We start from the raw sequence: 23,330 nt of genomic DNA, 5'->3' as shown, positions 1-23,330 counted from the left end.
TCTTATGAGTGCAAAAGCAGCATAATTTTTAATTAGTGGGTAAACAGTAAATACTGAACGGCAGTAAAGTGGACACCACTGTTAATTAAAAATCCATGGTTGATAAAAATCAATTTGGTCCTTGCATTCAGGTCCCTGCAAAGAGTTGTATGACCCAGCCATGGCCCCATCTGCCGGTAGTGGTTCATCTAGTTAAGACTTTCCTGTGGGGAAAGAAAGAAAGCGGGGTGAAGAAAGAAAAGAAAATCGAGGTCTGTCCCAGAGCTGTGAGGGCAACAGCGTGAGACTGTTTCTAACTATTAAGTTGAGTTGGTTGTGTTGATTTTTTTTTTTTTTTAACAACCTTTACATTGAGGCTATGGGAAAGCAGTGTTGCAGCCCTCTGGGGCTTTCTGCAAGAAGGTCCCCACTGTGCTGAGGTGTGTGTCTGTGTGTGTGTGTGTGTGTGTGTGTGTGTGTGTGTGTGTGTGTGTGTGTGTGTGTTCTGAAGACAAAGAGGACTGACTATATCTTGTATTCTCCTAACATAATGAAATCCTAATTTCTCATAGAAAAACAACAAACGAAAACACACTTAGGGGGAAATGCCATGTGAGGCTTAGTGACAGAGCACAACATCTCTTCTAGGTGCCTTCAGGGAGGAGTGTGCATGAAACGAAATGATGGCTTCCTTCCCAACAGAGAGATCATCTAGTCAAGAACCAGAGATTCAGGGAGACAGCGTTCTAATTTTCAGCCCATGCGTTATTTCACGGAGAAATACAAGCTTCATTTCCCAACCAGCCAAATAAGGCTGACCCCTCCTGATTCCTGTTCGCTTCTACCTGTTCACTGAGTCAACACTTTGCGACAGGTTTCATTGACACTGTGATGTTCAAGTTAGCCTGCAGAATTGAATCCAGAGGCTCCAGCAGCTTCCGACCACAACGGTGGCTCAGAAGCACCCGAGTGTGGTCGGGCTGACAGCTCAGGCGACTCTGTCCCTGTTCAGGACTCGTGGGCTCAGTACGGATGCCCGTGTGCATCCGTTGTAATGACCTGGCCCGTGTACCTTTGTCATAGTGACATTGTGCCAGGTTATCTCTGAAAACCCCATCTTCTGTCTTGCAAGACTTCCATCAGCCTTGCTTCCCCAAGTGACAGTGTGCCCATGTCAAGGCCATGGTTAGCTGTTAGGTTTTGTTTCTCTTACTTACCGGTGGAACCAGGGGCCACCCTCAGATCTTTGCTCAGTCACCCTTCACATGTGTGTCCTGAACTCCAGGTCTCCAAATCAGCTCTCATTGCTCTCTCTCTCTGGTGGCACGAATGAATAGCAGTCAACCTGACAGACTTGAATGGAACATCCTGACTTCTAGCCCTGGCTTTTCTTGGCCAGTGCTACAAACCCCATGGAGCTGAGCCACCAGGCCACATTCAACTCCTAGGGTGGCTGAAAAATTTGAAGACTATACTATAAAACCACCTGGCTCTTTACTCGATGGACGACACCACTGCCCATCGTCATCAGCTACACCACTCAGCCTTCTCTGGGTCTCAGGGTCCCTGGGGACTCCTGGATCCCAGGAACGTTACATTTTCCTGAGAGATCGCTGGGTACAGAGTTTGGGGGTCCATCTGTATAACAGATAGAGCTCTGTGGGATAAAATGGGGCTCCCCTGGCCTTCCCTCAAGGCCAGCTGGGAACCTGTGAGCATGCATCAGGGAAGGAATGGGAACATGTCGTGGGAGAGGCCCTCTGCTCCGTCCACAGCTTTCCCTGGAGGCCCTGGCTGGCCAAGGCTCTCTGAGCCCCTCCTGACCCACTTCAGCCCCAGGCTCAGTGGGAAAGGCTGGCTTGGCAAGCCTCATGCAGCGGCCAGCAGCTGGGGTCAGAGGCCACTAGGAGGACAGACACTGTGGTAAAGAACTTGGAAGCTGCTCACACTAGCATCCTGCCATCTGGCCTGTGTCAGCTGACCCTCTGAGTGGGGATGACAGCTCCTTAGCCGCTGAAGCTTTGCTACTCAATTTTGAGCAGCAGCTAAGAGCTGTGGGGCGCTATCCCACGCCCTTGCCAGCCTGTCCTGGGGTCACCAGAACGACCCCTGCTCCTTAGTTTATCCTCAGACACCTCCCTTACTGTGGTGCTGTCTCCTGGCCAGGACTTGGGGAAGAGGGCCAATTGGGATGTTAGTCTATGTGTCTGACAGCCTGCTCAGGTGCTAGGCACCCACTATGCACTTAGTGAGCGTGGACTATGCTGGACTCTGGTCTGTGCCCCATGTACAGAGAAGGAGACCCAGTCAACAAGTATCTGGGTGCTCTGGGGCCTGAGGTGAGCTGTGCAGCCGCTGGAATGGGGAGAGCAGATGGGTCAGGCACTATCCGTGGAGCCTGTGGATCTTTGAGCAGGTTCTTTATCCTTTGCACTTGGCATCACAGAAACAGCTGGTACTCTAGGAGGGGCCCACTACACTGGGAGCCCCAGTGTCAGCAGCCAGTGCCTAACGGTATGCCCATTGCTATGGTCCTGCCCGGACACCTCAGTGAGCCCTAGATCTCCACTGGGTAAGACTCCCTTACACTCCCAGCATGCACTGTGACTGGCCTGGATGAGAGAGGCCTCCCTGTGAACCTTAGCATTGACCTCTGTGAAGTTGGTTTCTCCCTGCTTTGGAGATGGCACCTGGAGCAGGGAACTGTCAGGAACCACATCACATCCAACCAGCAAGGTTAAGCTCAACAATACACACGCGGACCCTCCGGCTTCCCTCTGGCAATGTGGCGCACATTGTGCACAGTAGGGTATTGCTAAATAAGCAAACAGGAAGTGTGTAATGCAGATTTAGCATGGCACTGAACTGCACTGCATGGCAATCAGCATCCCAGAAGGTTCCTGGAGATGATGACATCAGAGTGAGGACTCAGAATGAGACAAGCCCGGACTCTGAGAGTCACAGGAAGGGGGTCAGGCAGAGAGCACAACTGGTACAAAGAACCAAGGTAGAAAGTAGCTGGCTGAGGAGGTCTGAGGGTCCCACCCAGTTCATCTAAGCTCACAGGCACACTCATCTCATTGCAGGGGCAACTCTGCAACCCTCATCTGTGGTAACCATCAGACCACCCTTCCTCCCAGGATGGGAGTTGAGGGGGAGTTGTGGCTTCTCCTCCTCAGCCCATTCCATTCTGAAGTCAAGGACTGAACTTTCCTTGTCCTCCATGCGCCTCCTGAGCTCATGAAGAAATCTGCCTGCCAAACATCTGTTAGCGCTTTGGGTGCCGCGAGGGGGCAGGGTGTAAGCTCTCAAAATTGCTTCTAGCACTTTTCCCAGGCTCCAGAGCTGCCGCCCTTCCTCATTCCGCCCAACTGGGACCGAGGCAGCTCCTAGCAGGGTCACTGAGTGCACAGAGAGGGGACGCAGAGCTGCCTCCAGCGACAACACTCCAGAGCAGCTCTAAGAAACTTCTAGAACTTTCTTCCTAGAAGGTCCCCACAGTCTGGGACTGTGCACTATCGCTCTGCACGCCACAGGAAAGTCATTTTGTACTGTAGGTCCCATCTGAGGCCCTCAAGTGTGCAGTGTGACTTTTTTCACTGTAACCATCGCCTGGTCTATTAGCCACTTACTATTTTTCTTCAGACCAACTTACTTTTATTTACTTAAACATATTCACGCATTTTACAGCCTTGTTGGGGTATAATTGGCATACAGTAAACAGCACACATTTATAGTGTAATATAATTATTTTTAAAGAACGCCTAACATCGCTCCAGACGCACAAAACAGTCACTCGCCGTAAATAAGGAGCTGTGAAGAGACTCAGTGAAACAAAACCACATAATTGGGTTCTCTCTCGATTCACGGCCCTTCTCAGGCTCGGCAGCGTCTGCTCACTCTGGGAGGAAAGAGGGAGCTTAGACTCATTAGCTCTCGGCTGAGGCCCTCTCCTTCATCTTAGCAGAAAGCCTGAAGGAAAAATGGGAACCGTTTTCTGCTTGGATGATAACAGCCTAAGTATGAAATACATATTAAGATGGCGATCCAGGTGGGCACCGGGGAATGACAGGGCGTACGTCCCCCGCCACCCACCGCAGTGAGCCCTTGATGGGGATGTTCCATCATTGGCCGTGACTGTGAAACCAGGAGTCACTTCATTCCTTCCCCTTCTGTCCACCCCAGGCATGTTTATACTGCTAACACACTAGAGCCTGGAGACCAGGTCAGCAGCTGACCTCTCTCTGTCTCCCTCTCATTGTGTGTGTGTGTGTGTGTGTGTGTGTGTGTGTGTGTGGTGTGTATGTGTATGTGCATGCATGTGTGTGTTTGTATGTGTGTGGTGTGTATGTGCATGTGTGTGTATGTGTGTGTGGTGTGTGTGTGTGCACATGTGTATGTGTGGTGTGTATGTGTGTACAGATGGTAGATGTGGTTGTCTTTCTCAATTGTTTTCCATCTTAGATTTTTTGAGGTAGAGTCTCTCACAGGGACCAGGGAATCTGCATCAATCTGTAGAGATGTTCCTGTCCCTGCCGCCCCAGGGCTAGGTGCAGGCACACACCACAGTTGGTTCTTATCGTGTGGATAGTGGAGAGCAAACTTGGCAGCAGGGGGCGGGGAGGGTTAAGTTGGGAGGGGGGGGGGTGTCCTGATTGCTATCTCCCTGGTCTTGTTTGCAGCCAGTTTTACCTATAGCAATGGTGAGTGGATACAACAGAACCCCCATCACCCTTCAACCCCAAAAGTGTGCGTTGTCCAACCCCTTCGTGGAAACAGCTTGCTCTTGTGTGAGTGAAGCTAGGGAGAGGAGGCAGTTCACCAAAGAGGAGACACTTGAGAGATGCCCCCTATGTGCTCCTTCTATCCTCTTCACTCGGGAGGATGTGAAGGACAGAAGAGAAAGCCCTGGAACTCGGTGGAAGATGCCAGGGCTCTTGGAAGCTAAGAACCATGGGAAGAAGATGGCGGCAACAGCCCCAGTTAGGGCCATGAGGGTTGAGAAGGGGAACTGGAGATCACAAGATTGAGAAGTCCCCCAGACGAGGAAACTGAGTGAAACAGGCTGCGGACATGGGAGCCCAGTCCAGGGAGGGGGAGCACCAGGTAGGCTTTTATTTCTCTGCCCCACGCCTATCTTCTCCTCAGCAGCTGCAAGGTTCGCCCAGGGCCAGGATTCCTCACCTGCTCCTACGCCTTCTGTTCCAACCGCTTCTTCCGCACTTACCAGTTCCACTACAGGGACCCCTCCTGCCAGGAGCCTGCTCACTCTCTGCTCATCAAGGGCAAAGTCCATCTGTGCCAGGCCTCCTGGGTCACCCAGGGGGGCCACCAAGGCTCACTACCGTCTGCACAAGGTGGGTATAGTCTTCCACAGCCACCACGCCCTGTTTGACATTGTCAGGTGCCTCAACCAGATGCAGGCTGGCCAGGACTGTACGGGACGGCTGCCTCCAGCCCAGGCCTGGCTGCCAGGGACACTATGAGTTACTGAGCTCCCAGGTGCCTGGTGACTGCATGGTGGCACTGGGCTTCAACATGCATGGGCTCAGTCTGCTGTGTTTGCAGTGTCACATGCAACAGCAGCCTGGGCTGGCACCGCATTTAGTCGAGGAGTTGTTCCTTGGTGATGTCCACACCAACTGGGCAGAGAGGCAGCACTACCATCCCACTGGATACCAGTGGCCCCTGCAAAGTGCTCTGGTGAGCACGGAGCCCCCTGGTGATGTCCTGGGCCCCAGCCCGGCAGGTCCTATAGGATGTGGTCCTGCTGAGGGGACTCTGCCCCACTCTTCCCACTGCCCTCACCTCTGGTCAGCTAACCTGAGGGCATCAGCACGTTCAATTGGCTCTGCTTGAGCTTCTTCTCCCAGCTTTTGCCAGGCTAGGTGGTATTTCATAGAGAAGCATCGTTCACTCTCCCCAGCTGGTCATTCTCGGCATGCATCTCCTGGGTTTGGTCTTCATGCTTCTTGCAGGACCCTATATGTGCCCCAGCAGCACACGGTGGCTCAGGCAGGTTTCTACCTGTTTGGTTCTATTTCCCTGGTCTCTCTAATCCCATGCTACACATATGCTGCTGTTATAGAGAGCCTGCCTGTCACCTCCTCACTCAGGCACTAGGCACTTCATCGGGGGAGGTCTGTGGCACCACCCAACATGGGGTCTGGCATCTAGCTAAAGGCAGAATAGTGTTGGCACATGCACTGAAAACACTCTACGAGTTTGAGACCACTCTGGTCTACAGAGTGAGTTTCAGGACAGCTAGAGTTACACAGACAAACACTGTCTCAAAAAAAAAAAAAAAAAAGGATTCTGGATTAGGGCATGGGCCTCTCTGAACATGTGGGTCCAGAGTGAAGCCTATGAACCTCATTTCTTTTTGTTTGTTTGTTTGTTGTTTGTGACAGAGTTTCCCTGTGTAGCCCTGGCTGTCCTGGAACTGACTCTGTAAACCAGGCTGGCCTCAAACTCAGAGATCCACCTGCCTCTGCCTCCCAACGGCTGGGATTAAAGGCGTGTGCCACCACTGCCAAGCTGCTCCTTCTCCTCCTCCTCCTCCTCCTCCTCCTCCTCCTCCTCCTCCTCCTCCTCCTTCTTCTTCTTCTTCTTCTTCTTCTTCTTCTTCTTCTTCTTCTTCTTTAAATGTGGTCTTCATTTCTAACACATGCCCTGGTCATCTATGAGCTGATCCCCAGGGTAAGGAGGCTCTCACTACAGTGATCTGCCCCTCCACAAGACTCCAAAGTGACACTCACGGAAGCCACACAACCTCAACTATAAGAAAGCCAGCATGCTGTCCCAACAGAGGCTGGTAATGCCTGAGCACCCTTCCTCAGAAAAACGTTGAGAAAAGTCTTTTTGAAAATACAAAAGGCATTGTCTTTAAATGGAAGCCAGTCTTACTAAAATAGCATTAAGATGCGAAGCTGTGACACAGGATGGCTAAGAACAGGAATTCTTTCTTTACCATCAAGTCCAAGAAGTGGTAAGTGCAAACCATGTTCAGGGCACTGACAGAAGGATGGGGGTGACACATGGGGACATTTGATGATGCTGGGACTTGCTGCTTATTGTGAATGGAGATGAAAGTATGTTAGGACTCTGGGTTAGTAACTCCTGACCAGTGTACCCCATATTTATTTCCTGATAATCAAATTAAGCATGGCGGATCACATCTGTAATCCTAGCACATTGGGGGCAAAGGCAGAGAGCTCGCTGTGAGTTTGAGGCCAGTCTTAAAAACCAACAAAGTACAAAAAAAGCAAATGGAGAGAGAGCGAGAGGAATAAGTTCAGCCATCTTTATCAAGTGCTGCTTGAACCTTGGGGCCATTTGCCCATCGTGCAGCGTATAGTGAGTGCCTACTACATACTACTGTACAAACAAAGCCAACTGGGGCAACTTCTGATCTCCTATAGCACCTGCTTGTCAGAGTCCTGGGGTGGGGGGGCACTAGTGATGACAGACAGATCAAGCACATCTACCAACTGCTCCCAAAACCCAGGATCTAGGAGGCAGAGAAGGAAGACACCAAGGTTCTCCTGAGCAGAAAGGTAGCCTTGAGGCTCTTTTTAAATGACTTCAAAATGAATTCCTTTTATTGCCTGTTTATGCTGCTTAGGCCCTTAATCTTCCTTGTTCCAAAGGGCACTATGACGGCTGACAGCACTCAGGTCGCCTGGGAAGGTCTCAGGGGCCACTATTGGTTCCCTCCCTGCTACCTGGCCAGCCCTGGTGGCTTGCGTGGGCTGCAAAAGTGATTGAGAAACAAGACACACAGAAACATGTCATTGCAGCCCAGCGCCAGATGCAGAGACATTAAATTAAAGGGCTGCATGGCAAGCCCCCTCCTTGGGAAGGGGAGGAAGATGGTTGGACGGAAGGAAATGCTGCAGTCAGTCAAATGTCCAAATGGCGGCTTACTCGTTACCTTCTGCTATCAGGCTGGGGGTTCGGGTGGGGGCCCAAGCCTTGCCCACAACCCAAACCAGATGGTAAATACCAACAGTTTTAGAAGTTAATTTAAAACCAATTTGATGCCAAAATTTATCACCTGGATATAGAATGCTAATCAATCAGTCTGTGTCCCACCACAGTCGTCCAGACGGGCATCACCTCTAGGGTTGATTAGTAATTAGTACATGCTATAGGAGAAGTAGGTAGTGGAGTGGGCTCCCAACAGTATGAGGTTGGTGGGTGTGAGGCTGAGTGCTCTGTTTGTAAACTCATTGCTCTCTGTCCTCTATTGAGGACACCCTGGATGGGTCTGATGGGTACAGGGACTTGTGTCATCTTCTTTAACTGGCCCTGAGCAGAAATTGCCTTTTCTGTCCCCTCACCCACCTGCTATGTCCCAAACCACTTGCCCCAAATGACCAGTCAGCTCCTGCAATGTCCCTCTATACATGTAAGGCCATGAGTGTGCCTCTCTCTGTGTGTGTGTGGCAGGAAAGAGCCACTCTAGGACTATTTCAATGCTGTGCATTTGGTCCTGTCAATACACATTAGTGCGAACATAGTTCAGAATGTGGGTTAAAAGGCGTAAATTAGAGGGAACTCTTATCAGCTGGCCTCCCAATTACCGACACTCCGGCTAACTGCCACTGCTTCCTCCATCACAAACAAGTCTGTCGCCATTTACCGGGGTTTCAAAGTGACTTCGCCTCCTCCAGGCCTGAGTCCCCCAAATAGCAGCTAGACATGATGGTACTCCCCTGATATCTGTGCCCTTTGGAAACTGAGGCAGAAAGGCTTGCCTGGAGTTCGAACCCAGCCTCTGCTATATAGTGAGTGTCTCTCTCTGTCTCTCTGTCTCTGTCTCTGTCTCTCTCTGTCTCTTTCTCTCTGTCTCTCTCTCTGTCTCTCTCTCTCTGTCTCTCTCTCTCTCTCTCTCTCTCTCTCTCTCTCTCTCTCTCTCTCTCTCTCTCTCACTTTCTCTCTCAAAATAATGATGTAAGAATAATATCCAGAAATAAAACATGATATAGGGTCATGTGTTGTAGTAATAGAAGTTCAGCTTCCTCACAGGAATAAATATTAATAGTAAAAGCTTTGAAAATGTGGCAATCCAAACAAAAGAAAAATATGCCCTCCCCCTTGCCTTTCCCGCTTGGGCCTCAGTCCTGGTGCCCCAGGAACAACGGGAACAGGGTTGTCTACTGGCTCTCAGGTCGCGCTGAGCAGTGGCTATTCCAAGGTCATCACGTTTGCAGAGAAGGCTTTACATTGACTTGTGGGCAGCATCTCCCTTTAAGGAAGAAAGGAGAAGCAGGGAAGCAGAAGTCGGGGGAGGAAGGGGTGCGGGAGATGGGAGTCTCTGGTTTCTTTTCGGCTCTACTAAACTTTTTCACTGCAAAATGTAGACACACCACTTCCACCTGGTTAGGTTGAGTGTCTGTTTCCTGTTCATGGGTGGCACCTCAGCCGAGCCTGGGATGCCAGGCAAGACCCAAAGCAAGAAGAAATCAGATGCATCTGGGGGCTGGGTTTGTCTTTTATAATAAGGCTGGAGGCTGGGCATGGTGGTGTTTCCTCACAGTTGCAGTAAAAGGAGAGCCGTGAGTATAAGGCCAGCCAGAGCTACAAAGCCAGTTCAAGGTTCACTTGGGCTACATAGAACTTTATCTCAAAAGAGGCCAGGGCAGGAGAGGGTTGGGGGGGGGGTGGGTAGGGGCAGCAGGAAGGGGCTCATTGCTTCATGCAGACTGGAATCTGGATCTCCAGATCTCAACTCAACACTGGGCATCCGACCTGCAATTTCAGCAGCCAGAAAGTAGAGGCAAGGAAGCCTGGGGCCAGTGGGCCAGGGAGATGAGTCCTATTGATAACTTTGGGATCAACTGAAAAGACTGTACCTCAGAATAAAGTGAAGAATAGTTAGCAGAAGACCCTCTGTCAACCTCAAGCCTCCACATGTGCCTGCACACACAGGAACCTCCGCCCACACCCACATACAAAACAAAGCTAACATGGCAGCCTTGGCCATCCCCCCTTGCAGAGGGTATACAAACTGCAGCAAGGCTTTGCATCAGGTCCTGCAGGACCATGAACAACTGTGGCAGGCCACCTGGGCTCTGAGTTTCACTCTCCTCTGTCAGACAGTTTCAGGAGGGGCTCAGCATAGATGCCCCGCCCCCCACCCCACCCCCACCCCCGGCATTCCAGGAAGCTGAAAATGTGAAGAGGCAACGGTGGCGAGTCAGGAAGGCTAACTGGGCAGGACATCTAAATCCAGGGACCTAAGCCACCTAGACTTCAACTAGTTTCTCATCCATTCAACCAGTGTGTGTTTACAGGGAGCCTAGGGGTTAAGGGGGGTCAGAGCCCCGACCTAGAGACCTTTTGCAACTCCCTGCCTACTGCAGAAGGAAGTGGGGGGGGGGGGGCGGCGGCGAGGGTGTCTATGAGGAGGTGACAGGACAGGTCTTGAGGCTGCTTTATAAATGTCAGGCCTTTGCTGGCCTGAGGCCCAGGAAGGAGGGTGCCTTTGCCTTCTAAGCCCAAAGACATCAAGGAGGCCAACCTGTTGGAGGCTGGGAGGACAAAGAGAGCTGAGAAACCAGGCACTGGAAGAGCATTCCAGTCGATGTGGGCATCTTCTTGCTGCCTGACCGCTCTGTTTCAACTTCCCTGCAGCACCACACTTGTTTCTGCCTGGCCTGTGGACTCATCACCTGCTCTGAGGAGCACCACCCTCCCATGCTGCCTTCCTAGCCAGCCCTGCCACTGCGCCTGGATGGCCACTGTGTCAGCATGGGCTGTGGGGCGAGGCCTGCTGTTCCTCGTGCGGCTCTTTATCTTTGATGACCACAAAAGTTCCTGGGAAGGGCATTACTATCACTTCTCCGACCCTGCCTGCCGCCAGCCCACCTTCACTGTGTTTGCGGCCTGCCACTACTCCAGAGGTGCCCCGTCCCTCAGGGTCCATGGTAGCACTGAGCTGATGTTTGAGGTTACAAGAGCCCATGTGACACACACACACACACACACACACACACACCAAGGACCAGGTCACTACAGCCATACTCCTCCAAGCCAAGCAGCTATGGAGGCCCAGAGACCTGGTCGGTAGGCACGGAGAGGGATGTTACAGCTACCAATGGGTGCCTAACCTTGGGCATCTGGCTCCCACATGTAGAATGTGAGCTGTTCAAAACAGAACAAGACGTCCACAAGTAGAGCCTGCTTTTCACTGGACAGAGGCCCACAGATGGATGGGTCCAGTCTCAACACACCTGAGAAACGCCCTACCGCCTTCCAGGCACAGGGCCTCTCAGCACAGGCCTCCAATGCAGAAACTCTCCATTGGGTGGGCACCATATCTTTCTGTCATCCTTCTCCCAATGCTACTCCTGGTACAAGGACTGGCCCTCTTTAAATGGCTATGACATCAGCCTTTGACTTCCAGGTGGCCCCTTGGACAACTGTGTGGCTCTGCAGATGCCCACTTGGCTCTGTGCTGTCAGAGCACTATGGGGGGGGGGGGCAGGGACAGAGCCCTTTCCTGCTGCTATTTCTCAGATGAACAAATGGCCCAGCCACCTTTGGTTCATCCTGTACCCTAAAGGGTTCAACAGCACTGCAAAGCCAGGGGCATAGACCGCAGGCCTGGATGTGGCTGCCAAGTCTGTTGTGTTTCTAAAACCCTACTGTTCGTTTTAATCCTGTCGTTGTGCCTGGTGTTAGTCTGCCTGCTCTTCCTTGCCTGGGATTCTGGGACAGAGAGAACAGCCTATGATGGTGCCCAAGGATGCTTCGGGCCACTTAGCCTGGTTCTGGGCTGTGGTGTAGAGATCATTAATTTGAATTTAGCAATACAAACTCAGCCAGGGCATGAATTAAAGATGCCACTTGGGGCTTTCAGTACTTCTCAGCTCTCTGGCAGAGGGCTTATCTCTCAGGGGCCAGTCGGCTTCCTTGACTTCTGCCTATTGGCGTCTTTGGGCATCTGCCTATGCTTCTGTAAGTCAGACCTCAAGCTGGCAACACAGCACATGGATTTATCCGGTCCTCAAGGGCCACAGAGCACGAAAAGCGCTAGGTCTGAGCTGAGACCTTGGCCTCTCCCCGCAGGCCACGGCCTCTAAGTCTCCCGCGCCCACACGTAGAGCCCGCAAGCTTAGGGCTAGCCAAGAGGGGCACAGTCCACAGAGGCGAGCACACTGCTGCCTTTGGAAACTAATTAATACTAATGACAGCTGTAGCAAGAGGTGCTCTGCAATTAGCCCTGCATCTTCTCCTAGAATCCGCTGCTGTCAACAGCTGGGGAGGAGGAACACGGCAAGCATCTTTGGGACTGCCCCAGGGGGAGGACAGGGCCACCAGGCTGCACAGCAACATCTGGAGGCAGGGCCCAGCAAGCCTGGCCTTCCCAAGTCCCCACACTGCGAAGCTGATATGTTCTCATCCGCTCAGGGGAGCTGTCATCACGGTAGGGACCCTGCTCATAGGCCTAGGGCCTCATCTGCACACTGCGAGATTAACTGTTGTCCTGGTGGCTCAAGGGCTTTCAGGACTGGGAGCCACTTGTTCCCAACTCCTTCCACCTCCTCTCTCCTCACAGATCTTGAACAATCCTGTATGAGGCTAATGATGCATGTGGAGGAAGCCCTTGGCCTCCCTGAGACTGTGTGGGGTTCAATCAGTCCAAGGAGATTGCTCTAACTTATTATCCATTCTTCTCAAAAAAAAAAAAAAAAAGGCACCAAGTTAATATTCTCTGTGGGTCTCAGACAGCTACGAGTGTTCCTGGCATATTTACCAAAGTACAAGAAATAATTAGATTATCTACAGGCTTGGACTACATGGCAGTGGGGAGGGAGGTTAGCACTGTGGAGATGACAGTAGGTGTCGAGAACACAGCCATGGCTGAGCAAGCCTGTATCTGAGGCTTGAAGCAGCCATGCCACGTTCATCATCAAATTCAAATCTTTTAATAAAGTTAAACAGCCTGAAAAAAATGTTCTCACTGGTTATTAAAGTCAACCAACGGGATTACAGTTCCAAAGAGCAGACACACGTGAGGAGAACACAGCGGGGAGAGGTAGCCCCAGCCTGTGTGTTGCGTCCTCCCCCCCCGTGCCCTGTTCCCTCGTTCCATCCCACTGTGCTCAGATCACCCAGCTCTGTTGTCAGTAGAGTTCAGCCAGAGCTCCCCACACCACGGATGCATCTGCCTTTCTGCCTTGGTCACACTGAGGAGGGCTGGCTGGGGATCTTTTGGCACATGTCCTCCTCGAGGCAACAGTCTCAGTCTGAACATCATCGCCTCAAGAAGGCCAACCATTAGTACCTACCCCCCCACCCCCAAAGATCATTTTACTTTTGCTCTTCCATCCACCAGTGTTGCATATTGATCTGTGTTTGAAAGGCTTCCCCCCCCCTCATGTTTATCATCTGGCCCCTCTAGGGAATATAAGCTCTCAAGGAAAAGACAGGGCTCCCCTCAGCATCTTCCCATGGGGTCAGAAGTGCCGGGTACCTGGTGGAAAGGGGGCCTCAGCAGACGGATGACTCTTGAGGGTATGGAAACTGGTGAGATCCATAGGCCACTTGCACCTCTCCTGCTGGGGAAGACTGAACCAATTTCTCTATAGCTTCCATACAGAGAGGGGGCTGGCATGAGGTCACCCAGTAAGCAAAGGCCTGGCTCAGCTGGATCCTGAGGCTAGAGATCAGGGTTTTCTGGGGGGGGGGGGTGGAAATGTGTATGGGGGGTCATTTGGAGTTTCTCAGCAGGTCGTGAGCCACCTGGTTAGGTGAGTCAGAGAGTGCTTCTGGGCTGTGTTAGCTGGCTGAACTATGTCCCTTTGGAGGCAGCTGATGGAAGAAAGCTAGCTTTCAGTGAGGACAGGAGGGGTGGGCTGAGGTCAATGCCTCAGAACCCCCAGGCCCTGCCGCCCTAGCAGAGACCCAGAGTGCTCCCCTTGGCAGAAGAGAAGAGCCTAGTGTTGGCTGTGAACAAAACAAAACAAAACTAATGTTCTTCACTGTGTGTGCAGTCACGTTGAAAAGGGGGGCAAAGCCTGTGCGGTTGATAATTTCACAGTGCAAGTCCCAGGAGAGCAAACGAGCTTTTCTCTTTTTAATAAAAAGTTTAGATTGTACACAGCTCTCGGAGGCCCATTAGCTACCAGACTCTGCCTAGCAGAAGAGGTTGCTTCTTTGCTTTTCCCTAAGCGAGGGTGTCTAATCTCCCAGCGGTACCACTGCGCTGAGTAGCAGCGTGTGCTGGTGACGCGGGCGGGCGCTCGGTGTGTCCTCTCCTGGGAGCCAGGGTGACTCAGCCGCTGGCTGGAGTCTCTGACGCAGGTGGAATTGCATTAGGGCCCTAGCAGGGGCCGATGCACAGCCATGAGTGTCACTGATGAGGGCTGGGGATGGGGCGGGCAGTGTTCCCACTTACAGAAGTGAGCTTTGGGCAGCAGCCACCCACCTCCCATCTGCTCAGACCCAGTCACCTGAAGATATGGAAGACCCTCTTCCACAAAGGACAGATAACATCTGTCCACACTGGAAAACTCTCCCACTGTCCAGGCAGCCCTCTCCTCCCTGCCAGCCACTCCGTGGTCATTCCTGCTTTCCCCACAGTCAGTGTTCAGCCCACTCCTCCTGCCTCCTCCAGGCCCTGCCCAACTGAGCATCTGCCCCCCATATCTTCATCACACATTTATCAGCAACTTCCTGGTTTTTTTTTTTTTCACATTCTCTTTACAACCAGCTTCAGAACAGCAGTCCTCCTGTCAGGGCCCCTGCTGGGCCTCCATGTACAATGTCACCTGGCCCTACAGGAGCTTACCAAACACTGGCTGAGAGGGTAAATGCTGTGCCCATTCTGGGGCCTCCGGATGCAGCCATTAGCGTCAGAAGGTGCCCCTACGCTGGCTTCAAGCACTCAACGGTCAGAGCCAGACCCAGATGTGGGAACTGAAAGACACTTTGCTTTCTTGGATAGTTGTTTCTAGGGCATCGAGAGTAACTCCTGCCTCTGATCGGGAGGTTATGGAGCCTGTCACTGTCCCAGACACCCCAAACTTCTCATTCTACAAAAGCCAAGGAACTGAGAGGCCCTGAGCCCCATGAAGGAGCCTTAAGCCAAGCCCCCTGCCCTGGCCTTGAAGCCCTGCCCCTGGGCCTGAAGCCCTGCCCCACAGCTTCTCAAAGGTGGTGAATCTATCCAGCCGGAGCTGACGCCCTAAAAAGCAGCCACTATACACATAGTCTTTGAGGGCGGTCTCCTTGCAGTGCGGAGGCACTTCCTAGAGGCATTTAGGGATCGACAGATACCTCTTAGTCCCATATACCTTGGTATCTTTTAAATCTCTTAGATTAAGAAAAAAAAATAACACATGACAGAGGTCACCTTGTCTTTTAAAACCAATTGTGACGTAAATAAAGTTCTTATAAATTATGGGGAAATAATTACAAGGGACAGAGTTTCAGGGCTAAGCAGAAACAGAGAAGAGAATGTTGCTAGCAAACTGGGGGTAAGACCGAGCCTGGTAGACTTCGCTCATCCCTGGCGGGAGACCTTGTGGTCAGAGTGAGGCTCAAAAGCAAACTCAGGTGTCACAGGTCTGAGCTCAGAGAACTGGCTGCCTGGCCAGCTCAGGAGATGGAAGAGCAGATGGGCTGAACACTGGGCATCTTTGCAGTGCCTCTAAGTGTGTAAAAGGAGCTGCACCCAGTAAGCCCTACCTGACCCAGTGAGGAAGTAAAAGTTCAACTGGGGATCTTTGAGTTCAGTGACAGCCAGGAGCATGGTATCACACTGAAAAAAACTTGGGCTGTGAATAAAACCCTAGTGTTAAGTGGTGAGTGCACAGTGTCCTGCTGTCCTTGGCTTCCACAGAGGCAGTGGCCAAGAGCAAGCTGCCAGGTGGCACATGTAAGATTTTAACCTTTTATATACTGCACAGGTCTGCTAGACCACACTAAGTCCCATGTTCAACCCTTAGCACCACAGAAAACAAAAACTTCTACCTTCCCCAGCTCCTTTGGCGGGAAAAAACAATTTAACAAAGGGGGGTAATCTGTATCTGCTAAATATGATGATGAGACAGGAGGGGCAGGAGCGCATGGCCAGCCTTAGCCAGGTAATAAAGCTGGAGATTAGCCTGGATCATAGGAGACCCTAGCTCCAAAAATCATTCCCAATATCACATATACAGAAACAGAGAAACACTCTCTCTCTCTCTCTCTCACACACACACACACACACACTAAACTCAAATGTATATACATATAGCTAATGGGGTGTGTGTGTGTGTTTGTGTGTGTGTGTGTGTTCAAGAAGTGCTCACAAATACAAACTTGGAAAGAAAGAAATCTTGAAAATTACACATGCATGAGGCAGAGGCAGGTAGATCTCTGTGACTTTGATACCAATCTGGTCTATATAGAGAGTTCTAGGCCAGTCATGGCTATATAATGAGACTTGTCTCAAGCAAACAAACAAACAAAAATGCAGAAAAGCCAAAAGATTGTAAATTAAAGTTGAAAAATTCCCCAGAAATAAACACCAAAGTTTGGGGTGACATTAGATTTTTAAAGGGACCGCTAGAAGTAGAATGATGTTTTCAGAATCTTCACAGGCACTTTTATACCCAGCACAATTACCAAGTGGGAGGACAGAATGGGACAGTTTGAGGTATTTTTCTCAGAAAAATTATGTCCCACACAAGCCTTTCTCAAAGACCTGCTAATGGATGTGCTTTTACAAAAGAAGTAAAATAAGAAAGACCTAGCTATTCCACTCCTTGGCATTTACCCAAAGAATTCCATATCCTACCATGGGGACATTTGCATAGCCATGTTTATTGCTGCTCTATTTACTACAGCAAAACCATGGAGCCAACTTAGATGTCCACCAACAGAAGAACAGATGATACAAACATGGTGTACATATACAATGGAATGCTATTTAGCTGTAAAGAAAAATGAAATTGTGAAACCTGCAGGGAAATGTATGGACCTGGAAAGCATATTAAACAAGGTGAAAGAAAAGAACTGCATGTTCTCCCTCATGTATAAATCATAACCTAAGTTGTACAGATGTATATAAATGTGTGTAGGTATGGACATGGTACACAATTCAGGAAGGAGAGCACTGGGCTAATAATAAAGAAGAATGGAATGTAGACAAAAGGACACATGAGTCATGACAGGGGCTCTAAAACTATTTTTTTCTAGTTTCAATTCATTGTGTGTGTGTGTGTTGCATAAATGAGTAAAATGCAATTGATACTGAACGTGTGAAGCCATTAAATGAAGCTCCTGGCTTCAGAACAAGAAGCAGAACTGTTCAGCAGCTCACTGAGGAGCGTGGGGCTTGGGGAAGTGTGTGAGAGTGTTCCTTCGAACTTGCCGGGCACTGGTTTCATTTCTGTCAATTAGAATAAAGCAATTTCCTTTTTCTGCTTGCTTTCTTTTTGGTTTTTCGAGACAGGGTTTCTCTGTGTAGCCTTGGCTGTCAGACTTGCTTTGTAAACCAGGCTGGCCTCGAACTCAAGAGATCCGCCTGCTTCTGCCCCACAAGTGCTGGGATTACAGGCATTCCCTACTGCCGGGCTGCAATTTTATTTTTCAAAAAAATACCATAAGGACATAACTAATCAGAAGAGGAAAATAGAGCCCTAAAAAAGAGAAGATCCAATTCATAAGGGAGCCAAGAAGACATAACAACAACGGTAAATAAAGCACCTGGGTGGCTGCCAGCAGAGGGGGCGGGGCAGGGCGGGATCCCTAAAAGACACCAGTGAAAGTCAGTGTGTGTGAGTGCAGACTTACCTGCTCAGGTTTGGTGCCAGATTCCCTATGCAGAAACCTAAACCAGAAAGATACTCAGGTTCCGTGACTCCAGTGAAAAGTGTGGGTTGTGAGGAAAAGGTGAAGCGTGTCCGAAGCACAGTTGTCAGCAGCACTATCAGTGCTCAGTCTCGAAGACAACACCGATACGGCCAAAGTCTGTGGCATAATCCTTTAAAAGGAAGGAGGAGGAAAGCTGTGCTTGGGACAGGGCGGGAAGACTATCCAACCCCTTCCCTTTCATAGAAGAAAAGCGATCGATAATCTCTGCATTCCAAAGCCAGGCATGTATGTATGATAGCTGGAACTGGAAGCCCAGGTGATGCCACCTGCTGATTTTCATTGCGAGGTCACCAGGAAACATCAGCTGTTTGTATTGTACACACAGAAGGCATTGGCATAATCCAAAGGCAATCACACACCTACATAGCTACCCACACATGTATGCGTAGCCCCAGTGGCTTCTAATGAGGGAAAGGGCAGGTCCTGATGAGAGGGATTTTGAATGCTTTGAGGAAGCCACACCGTGGACTTGTGCTCTGCAGAGAAAGAACATGGCTACCAGGGGACGAGAACATAGGACAATCTGCAAATGGGACTCAGGCTCCACCCTGAGTTTATGGGAAACACAGGAGAAAGGGAAAATGGGCTGATGACAGGGGCTTGGCCCTGGGCCACCAGCCCTTTCCTCACACATTGGCTGGCTTAGTATTGGTGGCTGGTTTTATCATTACCGATGGAAACAATTCTCCTGGTCAGGAGCCACTCTTCAGAGCAGCACATGACCACAGGGAGGGTAAAAACACAGTGGGACTTGGCTTTGAAAGCCTCCTGCCTTCCTACACATTTTCTTAACGTTTTTGAAGTAGCAAAAAGGTCCATTTTTCAAAGTCTGTAAGCACGGATTTTGTGTTTCTTCAAATTTTTACTCTTTCTTTTCTTCTTTGAAGTGATTTTAGTGGTCAAATGTTGCTGAGAAAACAGAAACAGAAGTTCTACTTGAAAAAAGAAAGCTCGGATTTAAGTGCAATTCTGGGGTATTTTCAGAGTCTGATGGGCACCCCCCCTACCATTATAGCACCTGGCAAGTTCACAGAGGGCAGCTTCATCCCCTAATGCACTAACAGAAGACCCTGGAAGTCTGCAGGCTAGCTCTACCCCCAAGCTCCCATCCTGGCCATCAGGGGCCCCCCTCATTCTTCAGCCCCCCACAAGCAGCAGGGATGTGAGTCTCCCTTTGATTTGCAACCTTAGTGAACACCATGGGGAGAAAGACTCAAAAGGATTTGGGGGACATATGCTTGGACCAGTACAGTCATCAAATTGTGGGTACAAGTAGAGGTCCACTGAGCATCACCATGGATGGGGGGGGAGAGGAAGAGGAGGAGGAGGGAATGAAGAGGGGGGAGAAGGGTCACCCTTCTAGGCCCTTGGCTGCAGAATAGGGAATAGCCATTTCTGCAAGCACAAGCATCCCTGCAACCCTGCATCCCTTCTGTAAGGCAGTGCTGCTACCCTATGCAGTTGGCATCTATTCTCCTCCCTCAACCTGGCTTTACCTTAGGTCCTCATGGGCTTTCAAGTATTGTTTACTCATGGCACAGCTGCTCACTGCAGGGGGAAAAAAAGAAAAAACAAACAAAAACAACAACAACCCAGGACACATGTACAGAGAGGCATATGCACAGCTGTATTAACCTGTGTCCTAATTTGCATGCGCATATGTGTCTGCCAGACAGCGTGAACCCGCCTGGTTGGTGACAACCAGCCACTGTCGGGTTATGACAGCAAAACCTATGTGCACTTTTCAGATGAGCAAAGGCTAGAATAAGAGGGTGACCTGCCACTGAAGGGACAAAGTGGCTCAGGAGTGAGACAGCGGTGCTAGCCTGGAGAAGTGGGACGAGCTGCTCCACTTCAAAATGCAGAAGTCCTTGTCCGTTTACCTTCTAGGGGTCAATCCCATGATGCCAGGGCTCATTTGTACAGCTATGCATGGCAGCAAGAGCAGAAGTCGCTTCAAAACATCTCAGCTGGCTGAGCTCCAGGTGCACTGGACAGAGAAAGTACCATGTAACAAAAGCAATGCTGTGACACAATTTCTAAGAGGCCAGCTGCACGGCTGGGCAGGGGGAAAATCTTACACTGCCTCCAGAGGAAGGCGGCTAGTGGAGAACTAGCTTGGCACTGTGTCCTCTGGTCTTGTATGACATCTTTGCTTTTCCGGAAGAGGTTAAACCTGTCTTGGTGAATACTTTCACTTAACACCGTGAAACAGAACTGTCAGGATTTAAGACAGAGGCAGTGACCCCTGCCTCCACCACCAGTAAGATCCGAGGATGCAGAGGACCCCATGAGGAGAGGCACCCTGGCCCTGGTGAGTTCCTCAGAGGCAAAATGAGGACGATAATCTAAACTATCTTTAAATCCGGGTTCTGGTGCAAGGGCCTATGGTTCTCATCTAATCCGAGCCCCTCCCCGTAAGCAGCAGGGCGAGTGTCAGCAACGGCTCTCGGTACATTCTCTGCAGCACACCACTTTCAAGCCATCCATTCAAAATAAATTTACACAAAATCATCATGTAAATATATTCACAGCACAGAATTTATTGAACATTATGTGGAGACAGCTCGTACGGAAGTTTATACCTCGGCAGGGCAGGTTCCATCAGACCAACACACAACATGTGGAAACTCTTGCTGAATGGCTCTTTGGGTCTGGACGGTGTAGAAATACGTCTCCTTCCCTCTGGGAAATGTACAGTCATCCACAAAACTGTGGATTTATCACACACCAGATAACGGAAGCACATGACGTTGAAGAGTCCTTTCCTGCTTTGATTTTGTGAATGAGTTCCACGTCAGAACAGGAAATACGGCTTAAATGCATGAAGGAGAGGTTGTGAAGACAGCAGCATTCTAAAACATCTCTTGAGATACTCAGCCCCTAAGATGCTGGTGTATACTGAAGTCACAATCAACACACAGTCACAGGCTGCATAGATCTTTGAGATGAGAGGATGTGAAGCCGGATAGGACCGGTTTCTCTCCTCAGACGGGGAGGGAGGGAACAGTGATGGGAACATTATCTCGTGTTTATTACAGGAAGTTCTAAATGCCAGCAGTTCATATATTTTATTCAAAAGACAAAACAGAACAAAAGAAACACCAGCCACAAAAATAAGGCCCAATGCATTTTACATTTTTCTACATAAGAACACAACTCTTAGGCAGCTTACCAGTGAGACACACAAACGCCCAATGACTCCTGCTGATGAGTTTCTCAGCCTCTCACCCACCGTGGAAAATAAAGAACCCGCTTTAGAAACGTCTGCTACACGGATCGTGAACAGAAGGCAGTTTGTACACATGGTTTCGCTATCACAGACAATAAATTCTGACCTATGAAGCCATATACGAGACTCAAAGAGAAAGGGCTTTTAAGAAAAGACATAAATAAATGCTGCACCAGAGGACTAGCAGCTGAGTTTAGTTTACTTCTAAAAAGCAGAGAGATGGGAATGCAGGCAGCCGGGCCATAAGAAAACATGGAGGGCCTTTCTGTGTTACAGGGAGAGCTGGCAAGCCGACGTGTGGAGCATGCACACTAATTCACCATCTTCCTAAGTCACAGAAGCTCTGCTTTCTTGTTAGCAGGGAGACTTAATGAGACTGTGTTAAAAGATCTGATTTGTCTCCTATACTTGGTGTCTTTTGAAGGGAGACAGAAAGTAACAGGTAATGTTTTATTTTGGCTAGACATGGCTTTTGAGCATCAGGGAAACGGAACTGCGGCTGCAGCTCCACCATGCAAAGGCCCTGCCGGCCGGCTCCTGAGGCTCATCAGGATGCAGGCAGGCAGAGCACCACATCCATTAGCTAGATGATTAAGCCTGCATCAGCCCCTCACTGCAACACAGCAACTATACCAGGGCACGGTTACAGGCCCAGTGCGTCCTGGTTCAAGCCAAGCGCCAGCACCTCACTGCAGCAGTCTTCTTCCCACTGACATCTTTTTTCGTCAGCGTGAGCCACACCGTGGCAACACTCCAAGGTATTATAGCTGCACATTTCTGTGGCAAGTTGGATAACAGATATGTTTTTGTTGCTACTTTTCCCTTCCTCTTCTACAGAGCAGAAGCACACATATCCTAATAAATTAACCCCATTAAGGGGGGAAAAAACCTAAGGCAATTATTATATTCATCAAACCACCTTTCCTCCACCTTCCCGTATCTCTCTTAAACACAATCACAGATGTTCATGTGTGCTGTGCCTTTGACATTTTTACACATAGCTCTGTAATGGGAATAAATGAACTGGGGCGGAAACTGCAAACACTGTGCTGTGGAACCGGCTCCTGTCCCCACCCTTAGGGCTCTGGTTCCCTTGTTCATCCCAAGTAGCAAATACTCTTAGTGGCTGAGCCTAGTGTGACCACCGGAGGCCTGGGAGGCAGGTGGCAATGCACTCCCAGTGTCCAGGCTGCCTGCACTCGATGCTCCTGTTACGGTCGTCTGTCACTTGCTCATGTGTTTCTTTTCCTCAGGTTCAGAGAGAGCCCAGACACCATGAGCTCAGCTGCTTTCAAACCCCACTAGACCATTTCTATAATGCCAATTTTAATGAACTTCTCTTATTCACAGTTAATTGACAAGTTATGAGCAGCCTCCAGACAGGGCAGCCTCACCTCGCTGAGAGACAGTGGTAATTTTCTTTCTAAAGCTCCCATAATTCCCCAGGCACATATGCAGTGAGAGAAATGAAAACAGCCACATGCATTTATCATGTGGGATATGTTCAGGCCACACCAGAGCCCTGGCTCTTCCTGCTCAGCCTGGAACACTGGGTCAGAGTGGTAGACATGACACCGCAAGTAAGCTAAAGTGCCCGGCAGCAAATACCTCCCGCCACCTTGTCCCCCCTTTTGATCCGCAGATCTCAAGCACGCACCGCCTTAGAATGTACACACAGACTAAAAGGCTGCCCACCTTAACGCACGGGAGCTGTCATTTCCCTGCGCACAGGGCAGAGCCTAGTGTGAGGTTTTGTGGAGGAGCTCTGCAGCCAGGATGGCATTGACAACTGTTCCTGTGGTGGTAGCTGTCTGAGGAGGGAGAGGGCCTTCTCCACATCCAATCAGGCCAGGGAGGCCCGAGGGAGCCAGCCGGCCATGATCCCAGAGAGCGGTGGCAGGGCCTTGCTGTGCTGCAAACGGCTCCCATCCATCTACGCTCTGCAGGGCACTTTGAAACACAATTGCATTTCTGCTTGACTTTGAAAAGCATTCATTCTCAGTAACAGCAAACATGGCCAAGTGTAATTAGGATGAGTCTAGTGCCTTCCAGGTACTTGCAAAATTTTACTCATCCCTTCCTCACAGCAGACAGGCTCCACAGGAGACATGGCTACCACTGTAAGCAAGGGGATGCGGGCCTTTATCCCGGAGAATGTCTTATACAGGATGACCTACATCATGGGACCAACTCCCCTGTGCCTCCATCTTGCCCTTACAATTAGGATTTTGCAAACCGTAACTAGAAA

At 50.2% G+C, this 23,330-nt stretch overlaps 1 protein-coding gene across 1 annotated transcript; it reads left to right on the top strand.

Annotated features, from left to right (window-relative positions):
* Window positions 1–2,264: 2,264 nt before the first annotated feature.
* Window positions 2,265–11,359, top strand: Apcdd1l (APC down-regulated 1 like). Its single transcript, XM_051144855.1, is given in 9 exon segments — window positions 2,265–2,551; window positions 5,131–5,299; window positions 5,301–5,458; window positions 5,460–5,682; window positions 10,618–10,754; window positions 10,756–10,948; window positions 10,986–11,008; window positions 11,010–11,193; window positions 11,195–11,359. Coding segments are annotated over 9 exon segments (1,539 nt in total).
* Window positions 11,360–23,330: the final 11,971 nt, after the last annotated feature.

This window comes from Acomys russatus, chromosome 4, assembly GCF_903995435.1.
Source record: "Acomys russatus chromosome 4, mAcoRus1.1, whole genome shotgun sequence".
Lineage (NCBI taxonomy): Eukaryota > Metazoa > Chordata > Mammalia > Rodentia > Muridae > Acomys > Acomys russatus.
The sequence above is the reverse complement of the archived record's forward strand: the minus strand, read 5'-3'. Positions and strand labels throughout refer to the sequence as shown.